The sequence below is a fragment of the Tribolium madens genome, unplaced genomic scaffold (genome assembly GCF_015345945.1).
Source record: "Tribolium madens isolate multiple individuals breed KSU strain unplaced genomic scaffold, Tmad_KSU_1.1 Scaffold_2;HRSCAF=44;Tcas5.2_LGX, whole genome shotgun sequence".
Lineage (NCBI taxonomy): Eukaryota > Metazoa > Arthropoda > Insecta > Coleoptera > Tenebrionidae > Tribolium > Tribolium madens.
Window position 1 is genome coordinate 5,244,262 of NW_025400995.1, and position 25,430 is coordinate 5,269,691.

At 34.9% G+C, this 25,430-nt stretch overlaps 5 protein-coding genes across 10 annotated transcripts; 3 read left to right on the top strand and 2 right to left on the bottom strand.

The window, feature by feature from the left end:
- Positions 1-610: 610 nt before the first annotated feature.
- LOC123006291 lies at positions 611-14,993 on the bottom strand. 3 transcript variants are annotated; one of them, XM_044400668.1, is made up of 10 exons: positions 14,768-14,993; positions 5,387-5,472; positions 4,851-5,048; positions 4,659-4,801; positions 4,451-4,589; positions 2,563-4,398; positions 1,826-2,515; positions 1,620-1,780; positions 1,413-1,570; positions 611-1,363 (listed from the first exon to the last, which is right to left on the bottom strand). In XM_044400668.1, the coding sequence occupies exons 2-10, from the start codon at positions 5,423-5,425 to the stop codon at positions 1,176-1,178; spliced, it is 3,552 nt and encodes a 1,183-aa protein (XP_044256603.1). In that variant the 5' UTR covers positions 5,426-5,472; positions 14,768-14,993; the 3' UTR covers positions 611-1,175. The 3 variants fall into 3 exon arrangements, with proteins under 3 accessions (XP_044256603.1, XP_044256604.1, XP_044256606.1); XM_044400669.1 differs by lacking the exon at positions 14,768-14,993 and adding an exon at positions 5,548-5,568; XM_044400671.1 differs by lacking the exon at positions 5,387-5,472.
- A 17-nt stretch (positions 14,994-15,010) lies between these two features.
- On the top strand, positions 15,011-16,356 carry LOC123006295 (NAD-dependent protein deacylase-like). Of its 2 annotated transcripts, XM_044400678.1 has the most exons (6): positions 15,011-15,399; positions 15,446-15,660; positions 15,710-15,849; positions 15,902-16,052; positions 16,098-16,166; positions 16,218-16,356. In XM_044400678.1, exons 1-5 carry the CDS (start codon positions 15,100-15,102, stop codon positions 16,162-16,164), a joined length of 873 nt encoding a protein of 290 aa, XP_044256613.1. In that variant the 5' UTR covers positions 15,011-15,099; the 3' UTR covers positions 16,165-16,166; positions 16,218-16,356. The 2 variants fall into 2 exon arrangements, with proteins under 2 accessions (XP_044256613.1, XP_044256612.1); XM_044400677.1 differs by having other exon boundaries at positions 16,098-16,356.
- Positions 16,186-19,710, bottom strand: LOC123006292 (small G protein signaling modulator 3 homolog). 3 transcript variants are annotated; one of them, XM_044400673.1, is made up of 11 exons: positions 19,311-19,710; positions 19,055-19,260; positions 18,536-19,009; positions 18,358-18,488; positions 17,707-18,311; positions 17,501-17,648; positions 17,176-17,454; positions 16,983-17,125; positions 16,775-16,944; positions 16,530-16,728; positions 16,186-16,476 (listed from the first exon to the last, which is right to left on the bottom strand). In XM_044400673.1, the coding sequence occupies exons 1-10, from the start codon at positions 19,377-19,379 to the stop codon at positions 16,533-16,535; spliced, it is 2,421 nt and encodes an 806-aa protein (XP_044256608.1). In that variant the 5' UTR covers positions 19,380-19,710; the 3' UTR covers positions 16,186-16,476; positions 16,530-16,532. The 3 variants fall into 3 exon arrangements, with proteins under 3 accessions (XP_044256608.1, XP_044256607.1, XP_044256609.1); XM_044400672.1 differs by having other exon boundaries at positions 16,186-16,728; positions 19,311-19,706; XM_044400674.1 differs by having other exon boundaries at positions 16,186-16,728; positions 16,775-16,935; positions 19,311-19,705.
- A 105-nt stretch (positions 19,711-19,815) lies between these two features.
- LOC123006293 (dolichyl-diphosphooligosaccharide--protein glycosyltransferase subunit 1) lies at positions 19,816-21,364 on the top strand. The gene has a single exon (XM_044400675.1). The coding sequence runs from the start codon at positions 19,896-19,898 to the stop codon at positions 21,273-21,275; it is 1,380 nt and encodes a 459-aa protein (XP_044256610.1). The 5' UTR covers positions 19,816-19,895; the 3' UTR covers positions 21,276-21,364.
- Positions 21,365-21,450: 86 nt separating this feature from the next.
- LOC123006294 (protein-serine O-palmitoleoyltransferase porcupine) lies at positions 21,451-23,216 on the top strand. Its single transcript, XM_044400676.1, has 7 exons — positions 21,451-21,581; positions 21,634-21,788; positions 21,836-22,040; positions 22,089-22,311; positions 22,360-22,466; positions 22,515-22,744; positions 22,791-23,216. Exons 1-7 carry the CDS (start codon positions 21,547-21,549, stop codon positions 23,192-23,194), a joined length of 1,359 nt encoding a protein of 452 aa, XP_044256611.1. The 5' UTR covers positions 21,451-21,546; the 3' UTR covers positions 23,195-23,216.
- The last annotated feature ends 2,214 nt before the right edge of the window (positions 23,217-25,430 follow it).

Genomic DNA, 25,430 nt, shown 5'->3' on the forward strand with positions numbered 1-25,430 from the left:
GCCAGTTTAGTCTTTGATTTTTATGATTTTCAGTTTTAGTAGTCTAATATGTGTAATATTCTAACGATTATTTGTTTGATGTAGTCCAGTCGTCAGAATATTAGTGCATGTAAAAATAAATAAAATAAGATAATAATAATAATAGTAGTCTAATATGTGTAATGTTTTAACTCAGATTATTATGCCTAGTTTTCTTAGTCATTTTCCTATGTTCTATGCATTTTTTTTCAACAAAAACCACAGATTCAGTTGTTACGTCGGGCTCACATTTTTAAGAAATCATAAAAAACAGGGTAGTTTTCTTTATTTTTAGCATAAAAATCTTGCTCACATTTTTAAAAAGGCCATAAAAAATAGGGTAGTTTCCATAAAAAATGCTTTCAATAGATAAAATGGGCTTAAAAATAGGTCATTTTCTCTATTTTTTTGTGTTTCTGAACAGACCTCAATGGGCTGCTGTTCAAACTCAACAAACTTCAACGACAAAACTTGAAAATCGACTCATTTTCCTAAAAAAATTGATGATTTGGGAAAATCTCAGTTAGAATTTAAGGTTAAAAATCAGGGTAAAAAGTCAAATTCAATGTTGTTTTTGATGTTTTGGTAGAAATACGGGTTTTTGTTGAAAAAAAAAAATGCATAGAACATAGGAAAATGACTAAGAAAACTAGCCATAATAATCTAAGTTAGAACATTACACATATTAGACTACTTTTCATACACAGAAATAATTAAATAACTTTGAAATCTTATAAACAACGAAATTAATAATAAATGATTGAATTGCTATTCACAACAAGGTAATCGAAATTAGATGCTACAATAAATTCAGTGCAGTGATAAGAAAACAATAAATAAGAATTACAATAACAGTTATAAACACAACCTAAGTTAATAGAGTATTGAATATATTACTGTTTTGTTACAATTATACTGAATACCTAGTAAAAATAGGTCCTAACAATGTTTACTAATTTTTTAACCCTTTTCCATATAAACATGCAAATAAATGTTCTTTTATCAAAAAAGATGGTACAATGAAAAAATTTGGCACCTATTTCATAACAACTTGTAAATTTCTTTCCTAAATAATTATATTACAATGATCAACATATAGTACAAAGTTGTATAAATACATAACATGATCCTCACGTTTATATACAATTTTATATACATTATACGCAACTGAACTTGATGCCATCATCACTGGAATAACAATTATGGCAGTGTAACTTTTGGTTTCGGACTCGTACGTCAGTCCCCATTCGTCCATCACCCAGTTGCATATGGCAGACGCAACAAATGAAACACTCCATGTGGTAAAAAAGACACAAACTCTCGATTATCATAGCTGCACCTCTCCCTGAAACAACAAAATCGCACCCCACATTATGAGCTACCGCGCGACATACCGAGCTCTTTGTTACAATTCGAACACTTTTTCTTGCCGCTGACACTCAAGCGACGGTCTTGAGTCTCTTCCATGGCAATGGGTGGCGGATAAGGCATTGGTAAGGCGTGGCCCAGATATGGGTGCTGCATCCCGTCTTTACTGGGACTCGTCTCCGACCTGAAAAATTCTTCACACTCACACATAAAACAAAACCTAACCGTTGTACCTTCTGACTGTTTGATTCCGTTCGTTGATTTCGGTCCGATTTTGAGCCCTCTGCGTCAAGGTCTGGATCACGGAGTCAGGCAGATGTTTTTCTTGTCTCGGCTGTTGCCAATTACGACTCGCCGCATTTTTTTGTTCGCTGATTCGCCGCAATTCGGCCTCCTGTAAACAACATTCAGACACTATTTTACCAAAATGCAGACATACTTGTATAAGCCAATGCTGTTTTGTGTTTTTGTCGAGATTTTGCCTCGGTTGGATCCAATTATCGACTGGCAGATGTCGGTTTTTCGGTACTGCACTCAAGGCCTGTAAACTATGCCGGGAAAGTTGTCTCGGTTTACTACCACTATCCGTCATAGTAGGGTTCATCATCAAATATCTGTCTCTTTGTTCCTTATTCATGGGTCTGATGGGTTTCCCTGGCATTATTGGTTGTTTCTTGACGGGCGGGGGTGACTTAAAGGCTGATCTTTGTATGTCAGGCATTGATTTACGATGGTCGAGATTTTCACTGACTGATTTATGATATTCTGGTACGGATTTATGGTAAGCGTGTTGAATGTCAGGCATGGATTTTCTATACTGAACGTCTAATTCAGGCACAGGTCTATATACACTGTACGCATTCGGTACATCAGGCAGTGATTTCCTATACTCTAACGGGACGTGTTGTAATTCAGGCATGGATTTCCGATAATTGACACCATCTTGGTAGTACACATCGTCGAAAATATTTTCGGACGAGTGGCGATTGTTCAATCGTGCTTTGGCTCGACTTTCCTGAAACAACATATTTTCATGTTGCCTTTTAAGTTCTTCGCGTTCTAACTGGCGAAGTTCGTGCTCGACTTTCAAAACTTCGGAATCTTGATCGTCGAGATAGTTCGAGGGTTCCTGCAAAAAACACTCAAAAATTTTGTAAAGCAACTAAAATGACTTACTTTAGGGAAATATGGATTGTTAAAACTTTCACTTCCTAGATAAGGCTCGTTGAGTTGATTATTTCGCAAAATAACTTGATTTTGTTTTTCACTCGGATTTAAATATTCAACACCGTCACGCGACTTTTCTTCCTTCTCCACCATTTCAATTATTTCGCGTTCTTTTTTCGTTATTTCGTCTTCTTCAGATGTAATACTGTTCGTTTGCTCACTGTCATGTCTTTCCGGGCTTGGGGTAGTGGAATCACCAATACTACTACACCAAGTATCACTAGATAAGCGTCCCCTGTCGATATCTAACCCCGAGTCGTGACTCTCTACTTTACTTAAAATTCCCATCCGATTTTCCTCTTGTGTTTTTTTATACAACTGTTTTTCTAACTTGGATTCCTTCTGTAGGAACGAACTGATGTCAGGGGGTTTGTCCACTGTAACTTCTGGATAGATTTGGTCATCGGTTGGTTCATCAAGACCCAGAAAACTTGATCTTTTGATATGCATTTCTCGTTTGAACCGTTTTGTCGAATTGACCCGTTTCATCTCGACAGGGTCTTCGTCAACAGGTGGTGGCGGTGGCGGTTTTACTTTCGGAGGTTGGATCATTTTGGGCGGTGCTAGAGGAAAAGCTCCGTCGATGACAATGTCATCGGCGATAAACTCCACTGGACTAATAACACTTTCTTGAGGTTTGCATGGTACGCTTTTTTCAGCGGATTGATTTTCAGATGAGTCTCTTTGTAGCGATTCTAGTAGTGTAAGAGTCGATTCGATGACCTGTTTCATGTCGGTTTTCTTCGTTTCGTCTTTATTTCCGATTTCAAGTTGAGTTGTAGTCACGTAATTGATTCCGTTTTGGCTCGCCGGAATTTCATCAAATTCGTTGCATTCTTCTATTGTTAATTTTTCAATACAACTTGGAATCGTCGTCGCGGCTAATTCGTTATCTTCGACTGGTTCGTCAGCTTGGCTTACGGAGCAAGACACATCGGCGGTGTGAATTCCGCTGTCTTCGCGATCCGACGAAATTCCCATCAATTCGGTAGAGGAGGTCGATGGTGGGTAATTGGGATTTACACAATAATCGTCGATATTATTATCCGATTTACCGTACATCAGAGTGTCCAAATCGCGACTAAAAGTCTTCAAATTGTCCATGTAGAGCTCGGTTTCAGGACTAGAACATCGCTCTGCTTCTTTCTTTTTCCATTCGACGTTTATGTTATTTTTTGTTTCTAGGCTCGATTTGTCGATTAGGTAATTGCTTATTTTTGCCGGTCTTGCTCTATTATTGTTTTTTGTGTCATCGTTTTGCAATCTTTGTTTTACTGAATCGTTCGTTAACGATTGATCTGTGCATTTTTCGAGACTTTTTAACCTTTGTTTAATACTTTGAGTATTTACAAAATCTTCGGATAATCGGCGAGCTGTTGGTGATTCGTAATTGTTAATTTCTAAAGGTTTTTCCATTTCAAAAATTTCTTTTCTTTTAAAGATTTCACCTTTAGGTAATGCGGTTTGAGCTTCGGAAAATTCTTTACTTTTTGAATAATCTTGAGTTTTTGTGAAAATTGATTCGTCGACTAAAATTCGAGAACGAATTCTTGTTCGGTAATCTTGTATAGCTCCTTCGTAGGTGTATTGTTCTGTACTTTCTGTTTTGTTATCATTTGTTTTAGTTGATGTGTATAGAGTCGTTTGTTTGATCACATTATTTGAACTCAATCGGCCGTTGTCTTTTTTAGTATTGTTAGTTTCATCTTCACTTTGACTTTGGTTTGAAGCACTTGAATTGTCTTTGTTACATGGTGATTCGAAAGACCGATTCTCTTTCTCGTCCTAAATTTAAAAAAAAATTAAACAAACACAAAACAAAATTTATTTAACGTACTAAAATACTGCAACTGTCGTCAGTGTCAACATCTTTGATGCTGTTAGTTTTCGAGCTACTACTTCCAATGCCATAATCGCTTAAGTCATTGGAGTCGTCGTCGAAAATAGGGATGTTGAACTTGTGTCGGCCTTTACTCCTATAGAAACATCATTAAAAACAAATAAATTAAATATTAATGAAGTACACATGAAACGAAAGTGAATACCTGTCTTCCATCATCTCACTGAAGGTTTTACTCTTCTTTCTATTTCTTTCTTGTTCCACTTGTTCCATTTTTTTCACTTCGACAACGCGTTCGATGATATGTTCTTGGCGTTTTCTTCGACAACTTTTCCAGTTATCAAGATTCTAATAAGAATTTTTATGAATAAAAATAAAAACTCAAATAGTTACTTACTTGTTGCCAATCCTCTGCCTCTTCTCTTACTTCTTTTCGTTCCTTTTTAATTTCTTCGACTTTTTTAATTTGTTCGTGGGCTTTTTGAAAAAGTGGACACGGCGCCACTTTGACAAATTGTAAGGGGTTTGTCGCTGGTTTTGGTGGAGGAGGTTTCGTTATTCGACATTTCGTTGGTAAATACTCTGTGTTGGAATTCTGGATAAACGGAAGTCAAATTAATAAACAGTCGTACTAAACATACGAACTGTTGAGTGAGGTTAGTAAACATCTTCAAAAATAGAAGCAAGGCAAAGCGTGTTTTTCTAGGAAGAAAAGTGCGCCAAAAAATTCAATTAGATTTCAATGACAAGGAAAATAGAATCAGCCAAACAATTCATTCTGAATTTTTGATTGGACAATGGCCAGAAGAAATCCATCAAGTGATAATCAAGCTTGTCGCATTTGACAAGTTAATTGGTTGACTTGACACGATTTACATAAAGGGCGCGACAACACAACACGAGAACAATGAAAATAATTTTTAAAATCCTCACCAGTCGTTCGGGGTTTTCGCACTCGTTGTTGTTTTCCATTTTTTGCAACAATTACGATTTCATGCTTTTTTTAATATTACGGTTTGCTATAACAAAGGAAATGAGCATTAGTACAATAAAAGTGAGCATCGGACAAAGAACCGTAAATAAAGAATACACACATCCGAAAACAATAACCATTCGCGCGATATTTCCAAGACAATGGTATAGTTCTAGAGCACATAATTGATCGATGAAATAATATACAGCAAAATAATTGTACTTTAAATATCACCTGACGCACATGTCTGCATTCAACAGGACTTGCCCATTGTTGCAAACTTCAGCTTGTAATTTCTATCTCCGTTCGAAAACGGTATTTTCCGAGCTAGAATATAAGACGCAGACTTTCCTTTATTTCATTATGAAAGTAAAGAACTGCAATATGCAATCGAGCACATTTTAAATTTCTAAACACAGCAAATTTAAATTCTTCACTATTAACCTTCAGTCGCGATAATTTATGACAAGAAAGTTTTTATTATAATTTGACATTTCGCAAAATGATATTTTTATGAATCGTACCGTATGATACGATAATTTCCGCTGTTATTGTTGGTTTTTCAATTTGAAAGACAAATTCACATAAGAGAGGTTACATAAAAGAAAATTGATCTTGTATATTTTTAATTTTAAAATACTGTTATTCGTCGCAATTAGAACCGTGAGAAAGTGACTAACAATAAAAAAATGCTTGAATAACGCATTTACAATCATAATAAAATTATGCAGGTATGAAAAAATAGCAACTGTAGTAGTAAAACCTCGAGTTTATCTCTGAAGGATGAGAGAAATAAAACAGTCGCCGGCATTCAGCAAAACACTTGAATTCCATAAATAAAAATTCTAGAGAAGATTCTGCAACTCATCTGTGTTTAATAAATCGCACCCCAGCGAGAACTGTCCATTTTGAAACCAAGTCGACAAAAATTGATTTACAGATTCTTAATTATATTTTATTTATTTTACTGCCAAAAATACTTTTCTTAAATTTGAAAAAAAGCTTATAATGCAGGATAAGTTTTATGATTTTCTTTTCTTTATTTTTTAAAAACTGCACTTGTGAGTTATGTCATTGTTTTTGCCGGACCGGGGCGCGAAATGACGAATGTTGAAAGGAAATGTCAAAATAAAAAAATATGGTATTCAGAGTTGCCATTCGAAAGGAAGTTAGAATTTAAAAGGAAATGCTGTTTTCTCTTATACTTATTTCTGTGAAATCTAAAGCTATAAAAAACCTCCACCGTCTGTTTCCTATTCTGCAAAAATACAAGAAACTGAAAGTGATAATGATAAATTAGACTAATTGAGAAACAAAATCAAAAAACCATTATTGGGATCAAGACATTAAACTTATTAGCATATATGGTATAATTAGCTCATATTGGCAATTAAGATACCTACATAGGATTTTCAATCAATCAACTAAAAAAACTTTTTAATTGGACCAAAAATCCTTGAAGATTAATCTCTTTAGGCTTTCATAAAATAAACAACTCCACCAATCATAAATAAATTGATGGCATTTTTACCAAAAACTAAAATTCCAACATTTTGATTACCAGCAAAAACACCTCGGAACTAGGCAGATTAAAATCAGAACTGATCGTGGGCGGCAGTAAATTGCACTACAAGGACAATAAGTCACTAATAATATGCAAATTAAATATAACTGACAATTTTGAAAATAATAAAAAACACTAATGAAAGATTCAGAATGTCTTAAACACTTTTTAATAAACTCACAAATATCAAAATTTCGAAATACCAATAATTAACATTTTTTGAGGTTTTGGTTACAAGTCTCTGGCCACAATCAACATATTTTCCAGACGAATTTCACGTTTTATCAATTAAGAAGGTATTATACTCGAAATTACATTATTTTATTATTGGTTCGTATCGATAGGAATCTGAAATGTCAAATTAAGCCAAAAACAACTCTTCCTTAATCCATTTAATGACAAGGCGACAGAAGATAAAACGAAAATAATTCAAACACTTGCGATTTAAACCCACACACGTTGAAAAATCCAACTTACTTCCGTTTCAAGACATAATTCCAGAAATTATCATTAGACAGTTCTCTCATTATGATTATTCAATTTGTGTTAAATGAACTGTATCAAAGCGACAAGAGTTAAATTGTATATTATCAAAAACATTACTTAGAAAAAACTTCTACTTGAGTCATTTTTGACAGGAATAAATTTTCCAAAAGTCACGCTATGCTAATAGTTCATAAAATTATTATTATAGACTACAGTTATAAACGTCTGCAAAGCCCTGAATTTGTTTTTTGGGACGTTTAGTGTAATCAAAGTACAAAATAAAAATTGTCCATATAAAGTATAAGTAACTAAGTAAGCATCTGCATTTGCTTTTTTAATTTTTGTTGGAATGGGTACATTTCGTGGCAATTTCCAATAAAACAGTTGCATAACAAGTGCAACGATTTTACAGTGATTAGAAAGATCATTAATATTATAATTAGAAAGTACAAGAGTGTTTGATTAAGTGTTAGTTAGTTAATGCAAATAGAACTAGCGCAATATTATTTTAACAAGTACAATAAACAAGTCACATTACATAATTTGTATATAGGAAAATATCAAAGGCTGTTGATCTTGTTTGTCGGTATTGGAGGTACAGAATTTGTTTACGGGGTTGTTTATATAATCCCACTATAAATCCTATTTATGTGTGCAACTAGATAAATTGGGCGTCTTATCTAAAAGGTAACGATCGGTGTAATTACAGTGTATCTAATAGGACTAAAAATAGAGGTACGTTCGTGCCAAACGACCGAACTAACAAGACGAGTAATAAGGCCAATCTTGATTTGGTCGACATCCTCGACATATAGGCATAGCATACAGGCATACCTTTGGTCGCGGTGTTTCGCTATATAAATATACCACGGCAAGTACGCGTACTCGCCAGGAATTTAAACCATCTCTGTAATAGAGATGAATACGTGACGCAACGCTCAAATATTTTATACCTTTTTTGACATGCACATCCCAACTGTCCCACCTATAACACATAACAGCACACTCCTGAGATATCAAACAACAGTACTAAACCAATCAATTTACTGTTGCACTTCAATTTTTTACAAAATTATAATGGGCGCAGTCGGTAGGAAGAATGAAGAAAAATTAATAAACGACCTGAGGGAAAAATCTCATGTTCCGGCGATGGTTTCCAGCGTACAGTGTTAGTAAAATAATCTGATACCGATGTCGCAACTAGTACTTTCACTGTTAGTCTTGTGTACTTTTCAACATTGGATGCATTTGCGAATACACAGTTATTTAACGCACATTTCGTAAAAATCGTGTAATTTTTTATCAACCGGGGACCTCATACAAAATACAACGGAAGCATTGCATAACTCTATTATTACAAGCAAACAATAACCAATTTATTATTATTATTTACTAATTAATTCGCACGGTGTGAACCGGAGTTCTTTTCGTTGTGACATATGCGGAGGTCACATGATCGACTCTATGGCTTTCAAGCAGACAGATTCTGTTTTGTTTTTATGGACTTCTCGTGCCGCATCGCGCGCTTATGTAACTGTACTTTGGCCACTGTTATGTTCGCTTGACTTTATGGTCGGACATTATTTTAGCGGGCCTACTCTAACGTCAATTACTGTAATTATGAAACAGTTCCGTGAAAAACGTACAGTTCACGACATATTTTTGTTCGAATTCGATTTTTACGGATTCGGAGCCACCGCTCGGAACATAATCCCTGAGTAAAATGACAGGAAATCGCTGTTTCGTTTGTTCGGATTTCCGCAATATTCACTGAGCTGTGAACTAATACATTACAGATGACTTTCAAAACACAACATACCAGTACCATTATTGAAACATTTCACAAGCCGAACATGATTCATGCAACATTCATTAAGTTTATTAATCGTTACCGTAGTGCACGTCATATTAGCGGATCTTGGATTAGTTATTCTGATAAATTGTCCTTTGCTGCAAATGTCATTTGTTAGGCTAAGTAAAGAACGTTAACTTTTATCACGACTTTGCGATTTTTATGGACTGTGTACAAAGTTTATTGCACGTTACGTTATTTGCAAGCCGTGAAGTATCACAGAGGCGGCATACATGCGAAAAATCATTGCGGGGGAGTACCATTCCGAAGCATCAATTAAACCATTTAATCTTTATCATACTTCGGTACAAACGGAAATTGCTTGTTTAATTGCCGTTTACAGCAAAATTTTACTATTACATTATCGTAAACTGTTAATTGCTTTTATCTACACGCGTTCATAATTATGTTAATCCACTCGATAATTTATTATAATGCACAGATTGTTTAATAAATGAACTCAAACAAGATGAACCTTTTTTTTTGTGAGAATTAAATCAACACCATTACGATTTAAAAGAATGCAACGACAACGTTTTTTACACTTTCTAAAGACGGTTTTTCTTCATTTCTAACAATCTCACAGTGAGAGTTTTAAGAAAATGTTTAAATTACATTTGCCACAGTACCAACCGCTATTAAATTTTCAATTATCGATTTTTTCCGAATTGCAATCGAACTTTGATTTTTTGCAATAAATCGATTTCACATCAATTTACAAAATCAACGACATATCAATGCAACTTTTTCCATTGTTGTTACACGGTCATTAACCTCATGATTACGGATTTACTTGGAACATTTATTACCTACTTAACTAAATCATGATAAATAAACAAATCGCTACTGAACACATTTTTCTTGTTAAATACACAAACCATTAAGACGCCTATACTCATCACAAAGTGTTGTTGGTAATTCAGTGATTTTCGATGTAATAGCATCATTACACAAAGAGGTGCAAGTTGCCATTACTTCATAACAATGAAAGCAAAGTGTGAAAAATTTCTGGAAATGTAGACAAAATAACAAAACTCTGTTAGCATAGCACCACCCATATTTTACAAATAACCTTGAGAAGATTTAAAAAATGTAACACCAAATATGCAAATTATAGAGTGGTAATAAATCCATAAATAATGTTGACATAAAAGGTGTGTCACATGCAGATGATTAACGTGATTATATTAACTTTCCTTGGTATTGGCACGAATCATCCATACTTGAATAAACGAAAACACCGCCGCCATCATATTGAGTTTTTAATGGAATTGAAAGAGGCAGAGTTAATGAGATAATTATTAAGAGAATAGTTGATATAAACAACCGTGGAACGGCATCAAAGGTAGGCAAAGCGGCGAAGACACGAAGGCAATAAGGCATAACCGTAGTTTAGCTAGATCAAGAAACTACATAACCTTTCAAGGTCGCATTCCACATACCTGCGGAATTCATGATGAATGTAATTATAGGACCCCGAGCAGGTAAAAACCAGAACAACATCAAAACATTGTCGACCCTTAGTATAAAACACGAATCTAACAATTACCCTCCCGAAAACCTAATCAATCCGATCTATTTTTAAACAACACCTACAAGATGCGAGCTTTGAAGTCATACATCGGATTCCTGAAGGGTCGTCCGAAGCCGAAACACGACTTCCAATCCAATCTGATGTTTATGGTTAACATCGAGTGTAAGCCATGTATGCACGGGTGGGTGTCACATGTAACAGACAACTCTAGGAAGTGGTTACGAGATAGGTTATGGCATTTTTTTGTCCTAGAATAACTCAACTAGATGTTATTTCATATCCTCAAACCGGATTATTTTTTTTGTAAAGATTATTCTCAAACCGCTTCTGATGCGGTGTTGCAACGCGACAAAGACAGACTGTCATTAATTTTTAAATCGTCTTTGTCTTTAAATGCCAACATGGAAAATTAACATTGCGCATATCTCACGCACCAATTAACTACCGGCTACGGACTACCAGCCAATCAAATTTAACTAGCTAACTTCACTCGGAAATTGCTAAACAATAACAAGAAGGCGTCTACAAACACGGTAAACATATTAAAAATCTGAAAGAACTGGACTTGACCTGGAGCGTGACAGTTTTATAAATAAATAGCATATTTAATTGAATCGTTTCATGTAGACGAAACATGTCGTTCTACGTGGAAACGATGATATAATGACATAGAAAAAATTGATTATTTATTTGAACGGAAAAATAATGATTCACGGATCCAAAAAAAGACGTGAAAGATGGTCCATTGAAAATTAACCATCACACAAACTCATGTGTTTTCCGAGTCACGAATATTATTAGAAGACTATTTCTAAATTTAAAACATTTATACCCACTTTGCGAAAAAGAAACAAAGACATTTCCTGTCTGTCTTAAAACGACCAATAAAGACTAAGTCCAATTTACACAATGAAACGTTTGTTTTTAATTAGTTTAACCAATTTACTTCCAATTAGTATACTTAAGATAGTCACCTCCCAATTAACGGTGAATGCCCCACATTCCCAACGAAAGCATTTTTAAAATGTGTAGACAATTTCTATATATATATATATTATTTTTATTGAGAATATAAGCCAACAATGTCAATGTTGAATAGGGTGTGTAACATTACACGGTTTAGATGTATTTATAAACCTATTTTAAATAGAATTCGTTAACCTTGTGAGTAGAAGATAAAACTGTATTTTTGGATATGTTGTGTTATTTAATAGTGGATTAAAACTAACGACATTTTTTCAGTAATTATAGTGCCATTTACAGTATTATAATTATAAATCTCTAGTCGTAAGCTTGGATAGGTACATGAAACATGACAAATCCAGCATTTAAATTTTTTCACACTTAATGTGACTGGTTTGTTATTTAACAAGACAAGATATTTTGACATGGATGCAACCGTCATTTTTTTTAGCAATATTGCGAAATCCGCATTGTTTAAGTGTCGCCGTATTAAGATTAGAATCGTGTTCTGGAGGTTGTTTTGATAAAGATAAAATTGGATAAAATATTTGTAAGACGAGTTTTCGACTCGACAATGTCACTAAAAATAAACATCAAAAGATACGAGAATGAAGGAAAAAAATCCTAAAACTGGAACAAACATATGCATGAAAGCTTAGTTACAGTGGTAATCTTGTAACAGAGAAAAGCCTCATGCAAGTCAAACATACGGGTAAAATATCAAGCGTTTATATTTTTATTATGTCGTGATTTAAATTCCTTCCTTTTTTATTTTGTTTATAAAAAAAGTTGTTCCATCCTCATCTCTCTCTAACGCCGAAGCAGTTTCGATTTTTTTAATATCTGCATATCTTTAAGCTGGTTTTTGAAAATAAAAATCCCGACTCGCCGATAGGTGGCGACTATTTAAACACACCCTGGATGACAAATAGTACGCCATTAATATTGATGAAGTTGAATTCGGCGTTATTGCGTGCGTTTATTTAAAAGTGCGAAAATATTCGCACGGAATACAAAAACAAAACAATACCGACATTCCGAATTAACATGGCACTGGGAAGGTTATAAATTCTATTCATGATCGTTCACATTTTTCCACACGGTTTTGAACCGCCATTCTCGCCAATTTACCGACTTTCTATTTCCCAAGAAAAGTGAAATTTTGCTTCTTAAACAATCAGCCGACATTAAGACTATAGATTCGACCTTCGACTTTGTCGGTTTTACGCAAAAATTGTATTAATATTCATCATCCGAGTCACGTGGCTGATCACTAGAAAGATTGCAACCCATTTTCCAGTTATGCGCATCCCGCGACCTCCGCCACACCCTTTCTTGACTGCATTTTGTCGCCACAAATGAATTAATTAGACCAAAACGCAATAACACGAATTATTACAAAATTCGCTCTTAATTAACTAGAAAAATCGTCTCAATAACTCCGATTGTCTGATTGCGACAACAAGCCGTTCTATTTCCTATTAAAATAAACAAACCGTAAAAACGGAATTGAAACTCAAATTTTAAGCCTTATTATTCTAGGTTCGCTCGGCCTAGTTTGACGATTCGTCTCAGCCAAGCGTCGATAATTTTTCCCAAAATTAGAATAAAATTCTCGCAGATAAAGAGCGGTGCAATCAGATTAGTGGAATGAATTCGAGAGGAGATAAAATCAGTTGTGATATTGTCAGACTCGACGTGGAAATAGAACGTTTTTTTTTCGTTTCGTGTAGTAAATCACGTATAATAAACAAACGCTTCTGTTCAACAAAATAAGAATAACTTGTCGATCCTCTTGAGGTAAAGAGAGAACATTGAACCCTCGCATTCTGAGGGAACGCTGTCGTCTTAACATTATTATTGTAATTCAAACTATTTACAATAATATTCAATCGGCCATTCCTCGGATTATTTAAATAGGTTTATCCCCGGGGAAAGACATGACGGAGGCACTCCCCCCGTACCCCGAGACCCAAATGCCCAGTCGACCTTTGTGCGAATTCACCGGAACCGGATGACAAGTCGATTTCGCACCTGATTTAAGTTACGACAAATAATCCCTTCGTAACACCTTTCAGTAAATAAATCATTTTTACCAAGCTCAAGGTCATTTTTAAATTGCCTAAAAATCCTGCTGACCTTCAAGCGGCTCTACTGATTGCCCTTTAAATTCAGTCATTACGTCGCGATGCAGTTGAGCCGGTTGAAAAAAATACCCATTTTAAAACAAATATTAGAAACGACTTTTTATATTCGTCCGAAAATGGAAACGAGTTTATAAAATTCCAATTGTTTATGTAATGCCCCACATTAAGACTTGTTCCTTAATTAATTTTCCCTAGAGGCATACGGCATTTAAAGGGAAAAACGCAAAAACTGCGATTTTTTTTCCGTAGTTTCGGTACCACTTTCCATTCTAATTGTTTTATTATTTGTGTCTGCCGACAATTCGTTCCGAATACAGTAGAAGTGATCGGTAATAAATGAAAGATCATCAATTAATTATCGGTGACCAAGAAACCTAAAATTTTACCCAGTGACATTTATGACCCGTGGGGTTTCTAGCTATTAAAGCAAATTGTCAATTTTGACATGACACTTGACGTATCTTAATTTTGCATTTAAAGATAAATTAACATTTTGTAATGTAATTTGCGTTTCCCAACACCGGCCGTGTTTTTGACGACGACCTATTACAAAACCGATTTAATTTCCTGTATTTTGTTATTTCCCTGACATATTCTGCAGGAGTTAATCTAAAACGGCCTTGGTCAGTTGCACGATTACGTATTAAACAAATGCATACCTGAAGATTACCAATCATCATTATTTCCCGCAAATGTCAATAATTAAAAGCTCACAAGTAAAAAAATTGTTATCTGTAGGTAAATCTAAGCTCAGCAAGCGTGCTGTTAAAAGATAAACCTGAAGAAATTTCATACCATTCCAGGTAAAATCTCCAACAAATCCTTTTTGGTAGCACTTTCTTCACACACAAAATTTGATTACTTATTTGCTAACAAGTTAAACACCTCCTTGCGATAACAAATCACCTTTCAACGATAATACGGCTCAAACAAATAAATACACTCGAATTCCAAACACGAGTTGAAATAAGTGTCCAACATATCAACCCGCCACTCAACAACTCCAAAATCTCAACCTCAACCAGCTCACATCACTGAAGAACTCGACACATGCGCAACGCGGCCCCCCTCAAACACCCTAAACGTCAAACCAACATCTAACCTAAAAAATTAAAATTAACAAATTCATGATTTCACAGAAATTCTGTCATGTCATTTCCCAACAAGTCAAGATCGCAAAACGTCCGATCTCCGACTACAACCAATTCCAGAAGGTTTTAAATCAAGCTCGGAGTATTGTCGCCCTCACAGGGGCCGGAGTTTCAGCAGAATCGGGGATTACGGTGTTTAGGGGAGCTGGGGGACTCTGGCGCTCACACCGAGCCACTGATTTGGCCACTCCGACCGCGTTTAGGGCCAACCCTGCTTTAGTATGGGAATTTTATCATTATAGAAGAGACGTTGCCTTTAATAGCCAACCAAACAAAGTAAGTAAATTTCTAGACCAATAAATCATACAAATTGGTGTTCTAGGCTCATAAAGCCTTAGCCAAGTATGAAAAAATTTGTAAAGAACAAGGACGGAATTTTCACGTGATCACACAAAACGTTGATGGTTTGCATAGGCGAGCGGGTTCTGAAAACGTCTTGGAATTGCACGGAAGTCTCGATAAAGTTATCTGTACTAAATGTAAACAAATTGAAGTTAATGAAGAAAATCCGATTTGTGAGGCCTTACGTGGTAGAGGGTTTGTAATTATTTCCTTGTTTGAATAAGTATAAAAAGGGACGACTTAGGGACCCTAGTAAACGGGACCAAGATCATCCAATAATTCCACTTGAAGCACTTCCAAAATGTTCCAAATGCCAAGCACTAGTACGGCCTTACATTGTATGGTTTGGGGAAAATTTAGATCCGGAGGTTCTTGATAGATCAAGTAGTAACACATTTGTAGCATAAAATCTGTGTTAGTAATATTATAATTTCAGGACAATTGATTGAATCATGTGATTTATGTCTCGTTATCGGGACTTCTTCTGTTGTGTATCCAGCAGCTATGTTTGCACCTACTGTAGTCGAGCGGGGGAAACCCGTAGCTGAGTTTAATTTAAACGAAGATGCTTTTGATGATGCTTTTAGGTGATTGTTGCAGTCTGTTTTGATTTGACTTTAGTTGCTTTTTAGTTTTTATTTTTCTGGACCGTGTGGTGTTACATTACCCAAAGCGCTTGGAATTGATGTGAAGGGGTGAAGGTAAAAAAATAATAATATGGAATTTTTATTACATATGTAATTAAATTTAAGAACAATAACTTAGTAATTAATACACTGGACAAATGAGATTATGGAATGTGATCTTTTGGTTATTTGCATTAAATTTTTAGAATTTACTGTTTGGTCATTAAATTTGTACAAAAGTAATAAATAAAAGTGTTTAAATTGAGTCATTTTTAACTATTGCACTAGTTGGTACTTAGAAAAATAATCTGTATGAAAGTCTAGTTGGGTGTTATTGTCATTCGCTTGCTACCCTCGTGACAAAACTCTCCCAACCTAATTAAAGCTATGACAAGAAACATAATTGAAGGCATTTGTTATGGACAGAATTATATTTACAGTTTAGATGTCCCAACTGAATAAATGATGTTTGACTAACATATCACGAACACCATCCTTCAGTGGTTGGTTGTTAGTTTCTTTTTTAACGGGGAGTTCCCAATCAGGGTTTAAATTAAACGATAGTTGTGATAAAATTCGTAAATCACATTTTATCTGTACCCAACCTGGACTATAAACAAATGACCATGGATGGTACCTTGAAAAGTCTATTAAAACACTGAAAATTAACTCGATAAAATTACCATTTCTGAACAACCTCACTAGATGAACATAGAACTTCAAGCCATAAATGTAGAACTTGTTCGTTCAAACCCATACAAATTAAAGAGCGCAGTTTAACATCCATTTGAGCATGCGCGTTATCATGAGACAAGTTAACAGACTGGACACAGCGATACAGCAACTGAAAATACTTGAAAAATACAAATTAGTCATTCAATGAGAACTCACTTCTTCCGGAGTTAAAACTTTTCCGTCTTCATCTAATCTGTAAGTTTTGCAAAGAACTAGCCTACTATAAACCGAATTAAAGTCTTTTTCAACCTCTTTTGTTGCCGCTTCTTCTATGAAGAGCCAAGGATGGCAAGGTCCACCTAAAATTTAAATTACATTACATTAGGTAATGACAAAAAATATTCATTACCAAGAAAGTTAGGCCTTTTCATCCCATGTTCTAATACTTGTTTAATAACTGGACACAAAGTCCCCCTGACTAAATCTGTAACCGTTTCAGAAATGCTATCATCCCCGGCACTACTATATTGTTTACTTCTTTCATCTAATAATTGGACAAATTTTGCAGGAAACCACCCTCTCAATCCGTTTAATTCTCCCACCCAACAATGCTCATCTTTCTGACTTATTATAGTAATAATGTCGTTCTTACGAAAACCTAACTCGTCGTCATCATGACGTTCGAAATCTAAAACCAATTTTGTTTGACGTTTTTTTTTATTTTACTAAATCACCTAGTAAAGCTTTAGCCCGCCTTTTCCGATTTTTTGAAACATCTATATAATTGTCATGATCGGTTGCATGACTTTCCATTGAATAATCGGCAACTAAGGAAATTTCAGTGCTTAATTTCGGATCCACTTGCAAAAAATGACGCGCAATCTGTAAAAAATCAATATTTGTAATTTAAACACAATACATTACGTTCATATTGATATACCTGCAAAATTGCCTCTCGTAAGTCTACTAAAATCTCAGTTTGTTTGATATTTTTGCACTTAATGTCGTCTTCAGTGTTTTCGTTGAAAAGCAACAGTTGAATAACAGACTTATTTTTCTTAACTTGGCGCCTTGCTAGATGTTGTTTGGGTAAGTTAGGTGCAGCTTCAGGGTTGCCAACTAAAGCTCCTTGATCCGCCATAAGATATGCCAAATGTCGTCTCCTATAAGTCTCTATCATAACTTCGTTCAATGAAGTGGTCAAAGTTTGAGACACTTCAAATAATTTTTCTACATCATCTATATCTCCAGGAATGTCAGATAATGCGTTAAAAATTTGAGCAGAATTTTCGAGTTGTTTCAGTTGAGGTTCTTTCATTTTTAACATACTTAAAGTTACTTGAAATAATACTATAGATCCTTCAAAGAAAAATAAATCCCATAATCTCAGCAATATTTTCATATGGACAGCACTAGCAAATAGCGTTAAAAACCAATGTAACGTTATTAGAGATAATTCTATGTCATGATTTTTTAACGTTTCGTCAATATCTGGCAAAAAATTCGTTATTAATGTGCGTAACACTCTTTGGTCAGCTTGAATTCCTGAAAAAATTCTATAGATTTATTTCATCTAATTTAGGAGTTTTACCTAACAAAGTTGAGCTGTAATAAGAAGCAGGTAAGAGATCTTCAACTATTGTTACCATGATCCAAAACGCTTCTTCTTCTTCAAGAAGAAGAAGAAGCGACGCAGCAATCATTCCAGTCCCTTGGCAATACCTGCAACAAAAATGTTCGATTTTGTTTAAATGTTTAATAACTTTTACCCTATATCTGGATAAAGCCAAGCAATTCCCCTCAAAATCCGTCTCAACCTTGGGATTCCAGTACTATTAATGTGACTAAAACAGGCATTTGTTGGCATCGTGTGTAACAAATCTTTTTCAATTTGCTTTGAAGTCATTAAAGAGTCATTACTGGACATTTTAACGATGTCTTTGTAACTTAATTCCGACTGTTGTTTCTTCTCCAACGCTCCTGACATTCTCATCCACATTTGGGACCTCAAAGAGTGGGGAATCCCCGCTCTGACCATTGAGCGCAACTTGTCAGTTCTGGGCAACTTGACTTCGACTTTATCCCATGTCAAATCAGACACTTCCTTATTATGAGAAAATTCTAAATGAGCAACCCATTGAAGTCTATCTTGAGGGTCTTCCACAAAAGGGATTCCTAACAACTTGTTAGAATTTTGCTCAGGACCGTCCTCTTCGTCAACGCGAAACCCAAATTCATCAAATCTAGAATTATGACTAGTAACTCTTTATTAATCTAAGTTAGAGTACCTGTATTCTGGTTGGGAATTGGGGTCATCAGGAACTACACTTAATTTTGCCATGATGTCTTGGGGCCACATGCTAGGAGTTAAGGCGGAAAATGGACCGCCAGGACTAGGTGTAAGTAAATCGTTCATGTTTAGGCCCTCAGAGAAGTTTTCAATAAAGTAATCATCAACATCATCCTCTGAAATTGCCAATTCAATTTCACGTTTCTGCAAAAATTAATTTAGTGTGGGTGTTAGATAATTGGTTTTTTACTTACATTATGATCTTCTTTGCCCACGTAACCTTCACGGTCTCTATGACTAAAAATGGATTTTGCAATATCCATTTTTTCGACTTATTAAATATTCAGACTTTTTTACAACAAAATCAGATTTTTCCTAGCAATATAAATGGTGATATGGTGGTAACACTTTTATAAAAATAAATTCTCATTTCAGATAAGAACGGTCAATACAGCATAAATTAATAAATTATCTATTTGTGTTAAATAACAACATATGGGACAACAAATTTTGACGTTTGACATTTGGGGTGGTAATACAGTACGCTATAGTACCGATGAGCGAGCAACCCCTACTTTTATTTTAATTTAATTAGGACGAACAAGCCAACCAAGGTGCTTTAACTTTTTTAATAAAATATAATTTATATAAATGTTTAAAATAAAATTAATTTATCACATTTTCTTGATTGGTATGCAACCGCAATACTTGTAGCTCTATGATTGGCTACAATTTTTCTGTCGACAGATGGTGCTGTAAGTGGACATGTGTCAATTTTCAAGTATCAATTTTTGTGAATGTTGGTGATGTTGGAAGTTTGAGGCTTGAAATCAATTAAAATGTACAAATTTGCCGTTTTATTTATTTGTATATGTTCAGCAATCAGTGCAGAGCAAATAAATCAACAAGTAATTAACAGAAATGTCGAAAGAACGATCGATTTAACATCACAACTAGTCAAGATAACTGCAACCATAACCTTAGAAAATACCGGTAAAGACACAGTTCGAAATTACCTAATTGTGCTCGAACCGGATACTGTGGGTAATCTTTCTTACATTTCGGTGAAAGACTCCCTTAAAGAAGACTTGAAATTGGCTCCAAGCAAGTTGGAGAAGCACGAAAAGGATGTTTATAGTGTCCAGTTGAAGCAGCCTTTGACGTCAGGTCGCACGGCTGGAATCATCCTTGAAGCTGTTTTTACAAAGGGGCTGGTGCCATATCCCAGTAGCATAACGCAAAAAGAAAAGCAACTGGTCAGGTACTTTGGAAATCACTATTTTTATACACCCTATGTGACAACTAAGCAGACAACGAGCGTTACATTGAGCTCCAGAAGCGTTGAAAGTTACACAAAATTGAAACCAGTGAGTCAGTCAGACTCTAGTTTAACATACGGTCCTTATAATGACATTCCGGCGTTTTCTCAAGACCGCATGATTGTCCATTACGAAAATAACTCCCCCTTTTTGACTGTCACGCGTCTGGAACGCCTTATTGAAATTTCCCATTGGGGCAACATTGCCGTCGAGGAAAACATCGAGATTTTACACACGGGGGCCAAATTGAAGGGGCCTTTCTCCCGCTATGACTACCAGAGAGACACCAGTAGTAGCCACCACAGCATAAAATCCTACAGGACTATTCTTCCTGCCGCTGCTTACAATATCTACTACAGAGACAGCAATGGAAATATTTCAACGTCGCAAGTCCGCTCCCGCAAAGACTGGATTGAACTCGAATTGAGACCCAGATTTCCGCTATTTGGGGGATGGCGCAGTTCATATACCCTTGGTTACAACGTTCCAAGTTATCAATATTTGTACCGGAAATCAAGCACCGAATACGTCCTCAATATGAGACTACTTGACCACGTTTTCGATGATATGCATGTAGAAGAGTTGGAAACGAAAGTTGTTTTGCCTGTTGGAGTGACTGAAGTACAAATCAAAACTCCGTACGAAGTCCAGAGGTTGCCTGATGGGGTTACTTATAAATATTTGGATCAGTTCGGTAGGAGCGTTATTAAGTTAAGGAAAACCAATTTGGTGGAGCAACACATTCAAGATTTAGAAATCGTCTATCACTGGAGATCGGGATTATTGCTTCTTGAGCCGGTTCTGTTGGTTCTTGCACTTTACGTTTTGTTTATTATTGTTATAATATATGTAAGACTCGACTTTTCCATTCACAAACCTGAACACGCTAAAAAAGAATGATTTGTTAAAAATTGTTCACTATTTCATTTTGTTTCTATTCATAGTTTCTGTGTGCATTTGATTATAAAATAAATAACGTTTTCTACTAATTGTTTATTTTTTTTTGTTTGATTCCAAATATTAGTTGTGGGAGATGGAAGATGGACTTTGTTATTTTGCTATTAGTGAAAAGAAATGTTGGTTGCCTATCCAACTCACAGATCCAACTATAACCTCAAACACAAACAAAGTAAAGTAGGTTTTTTAAAAATTCAGAAACAATGAGATAATAATGTCTTTAATACCGGAAGATGGAGATCTGGAAGAGTTGGTGTTTGTGTGATTATCATATTTTTATTAATATTTATTATTATTACAGATATTATATCCATGAGTACTCTGATATGTACCGACATGAAGAAACCGCCTTAGATATTTGGAATAATTGTGTTGTACTCTCTATTTTAAGCGTAGCCCCTTCTGTACTCTACTTAGTTGTATCTAATTTTCTATTTGGATGTTTATTAACCACAGGTATATTTTTTAAGCTTGAATAATTTTTCTTGAATCTCACATTTTAGGCATCCCATCGTCAGTATTACATTTCACTACCGGATGTGTTGGTATTTATTTAGTATCTACACTAGAATCTCATTTTGGACAAATTGTTTTAATGTTTTGTTGGATTGTTTCCTATGTTTTACTTCATATAGGCTTTTATTTAAGAAGCTACTCTAAAACCTCAGTATTTCTAAAAATCACGTTTATACTGCTTTTAGTGTTATGGTAATCGTAATTGTTTTATGTAATTATGTGTAACGACTTTGATTTTAGTGAATATCACTTAATTGAGCCACAAGTGTGGCTGCAAATCCGCGGAATTGTCATGGTGTTGGTCATGAAAGTTTTGTCGCTAACGGATGATGTTAACAAATTAGACTCAATGCCAAGCTTTATTCAGTATTTTGGATACACCCTATGTGGGGCTAATATTATGTTTGGGCCCTGGATTTCATTTGGGGATTACTTGAATTTATACAAAAAAAACACAAAAAAGGTGTTGTGACTAACCACAATTACATATTTTTTAAACAGTTTTTTGTAGAATCTCATTTGGATTTGTGCCATTGTTAAAGTTCTCACTTCTTCCTTATTTTTTCTAACCTTGTCAAATTGCTGGAGCGCCTACTTCATATCAGATGACTCAAACCGGTATTTAAAACCAAATTCAATTCGATTTGGCTAAGTTTTTGTTTCTAGATGGCTAACAGCATACAAAGAAGCATTTGCCTTCAGGACAAGTCACTATTTTATTAGTTACTTAGCGGAGGTTGGGATGATTGCAGCTGGTTTTACAAATTCCTCAAAACGCGATTCTTTCAATCAGTACAGATTCATAATAACCGAGCCTCTGGAAATCGAATTCCCGTCCTCTCTATCAATAGTCGTCAAGAAATGGAACCAACCGATGCACGATTTTCTCAAAAAATGTACATAATCTACTTTTATTTACCCTCTTTGATTAGTTTTTTACAGATGTTTATTATTCCTGGTTGAGTTTTGGGAAATTTTACGCAATTGTTGCGACCTTTCTAATCTCATCGTTACTCCACGGCCTTGAACTCAAAGTATCCATGGTTTTAGTCTCAATTGGGGTATTCTCGTATTTACAAGTGGTGCCAAGGGACCGAATTGCCGAAATATTTGATTGTTGCGTGAGAGTCCGTCCTTGTAAAGACTGTAAACATAAATATAAACGTGATAATATTAGAGTTAGGATTATTTTACTCATTTATTCGCTTGCTACAGTATTTCATTTAGCTTATTTAGGAGTCTTGATGGACCCCTCAACTGACGAAATCGGTATATATGACAAGTGGCAGAATCTCTACTTTGTTAGTCACATTGTAATGTTTTTTAATGTAATGGTCATTTTGTGAATAAAATACTGCTAAAACCACATTTTTCTTGTTTCATTTAATTGTATAACCCAATGAAGCCAATTTCGCTAACTTTTTTAATCAAAAAAACTCACATAAAAAGTTCTAATACCACTACGCGTTTCACCAACTAAGTGGCATCATCAGGTTATAATTTAATTCGACTTAGTGTCGTCTAAAACAACACATGTTACAAAAAATAAGTACATGAAGGCATTTAGTTAACAGAAGACAAATCTTTTAAATGACGCGTATTAATTTTTTAATCCTTTTTGTTGAGAATACATTCCTAAAATAGATAATTCAATCAAATTTCATTAATACTGATAATAATTTATTAAAACACAACAAGGGTAGGTACTAATTTAATATACTAGGTGACATGAGAAATGTTCATCGTATAGGATAGGAGGATCATTTTATTAACTGATTTTATACCATACATAGTTTTTAATTCGATTATTTCATACAACTATAAAGGGTTCAATAATTCCCGATGTGAAAAATAATAATTGTGTGATTTTTGCGACGGGAAGACGCCGGAAGTAGGCAACCGCTTTAACGCGTTCGCGTTTCAGAGGTGCAGTAGATGAAAATATATAAATGATCCCGGTGAAGCAGAATACCCTGATTATAGTTGGACCCTTCCATTTATATTTTGGTCTTATGCTGGTTGAGCGCTGGTCGTCTCTTTCATTACTTTCGAACGAGAATCACGCATACTTTTTGGCTGGATTTTTGCAAAAGACAGCCATCGCTTGTCCATGCCCTAAATTAGTTGAATTAGTTTCTAATCAAATTGTGTGTTACTGGATTGTTAAAAAAGGCAATAGTTTCTAAAGTCAGCATGTTCGTCGTAACGTGGTAAGCTGTGTGTCGGCTAAAGTAACAAAAGTTCTATTGAGGTTTGACGCTACTACGAGCTTACTAACAATAGTTAAATGCCATTTGTTAAATGCTTTCAGAAATCCGATTTTTTATTACTTATTTACCTATAAAACGTAATGCTTTTTGGATTTCTGTTGTTTTATTGGCAATAAGCTGAAGAGTATAGCATGGTTTACTTTATTTTTAAGTAAGTTATTCATGTTTCTAAAAATGTTATTTCTAGCTATTTGTATATTGTTCTGGACTAGCGCGCGCTTCATTTAAATGCAAATCATCAATTACGCAAATAAGGCATTTACGATATTTATTTTCAGTAGTACTTTCCAATTGGAACAAAAAGGGCTCTAATTGCCCAAGTAATATTGTAATTTTTTACTTGCATCCGTGCAATTTACGAGATTTTCGCTTCCTCCCAACATCTGGGTCAATGCCGCATAGGAAAGTGTCACCGAAACACCAATTTTATCACTTTAATTAAATTATTTTTCTCAGCTGTTGGCCTTTTTCAACTTTTGTATTATTAGATGTGGAATCCTTTTTTAAATATCGTTTCCACGCATTGTTTTCGCTGTGACAAATTCGACGGAAAAATCTTATTCACACTTCTACTAAATAACAAGATGATTTAATTGATTTAAAAATAGAAAAAGCTGTTTAATTGTTCTGTGCTTACCTACATGATCATCTCTTAAAACATCGCAGGCTGTCATTGCCCGAAATGATATTTTATGATTAGTCCTTTTATTCATTTAGCAAATGTACATTAATTAAATTTCTATCAAAGGCTAAAACAAAAACTAATCCTATTTAGATAATGCCATTGTAGTGTGTCTGCCATTGCTACCAAATGATTATTTTATTTAAAGTACTGAAATTTTTATTAAGGTTATCGATTTGCAGGACTTTCAACGAATCTAAATGTTGAATTTCAAGCCAGCGGTAAACAAATCGATGAAATAAAAATGATTGTTGCCAAATAAAAAATTAAGCAATAATATAAAAATAAGTTAGGCTTTGGTGAAGAATGAGCGATTTTTGTATATTTTAATGGTTTTAATGAATATTATAATGATAATGAGGTGTTGAGTTTCGGGAAAGTTGATTAAAGGCTAAAGGATAAAGGGTTGGTATTGAGTGATGTGAAAAAAAGGAAGAGATAATAAATAATAAAGAGCGTTGTGGGAGTAAAAATCGTTATGAAATTTAGGTCGTATGTTGTGTTAGGTGGTAATTGCGGCAGGTTAGTTCGGTGGAGAGTGAGCAAGGGTGAAGTCGAACTAGTGTGGGTTTTAAGTGAATTGTGTAAAAACAAAAGCATTGGTCCTGCAGTGCAGCAGCAAGTCAGAAA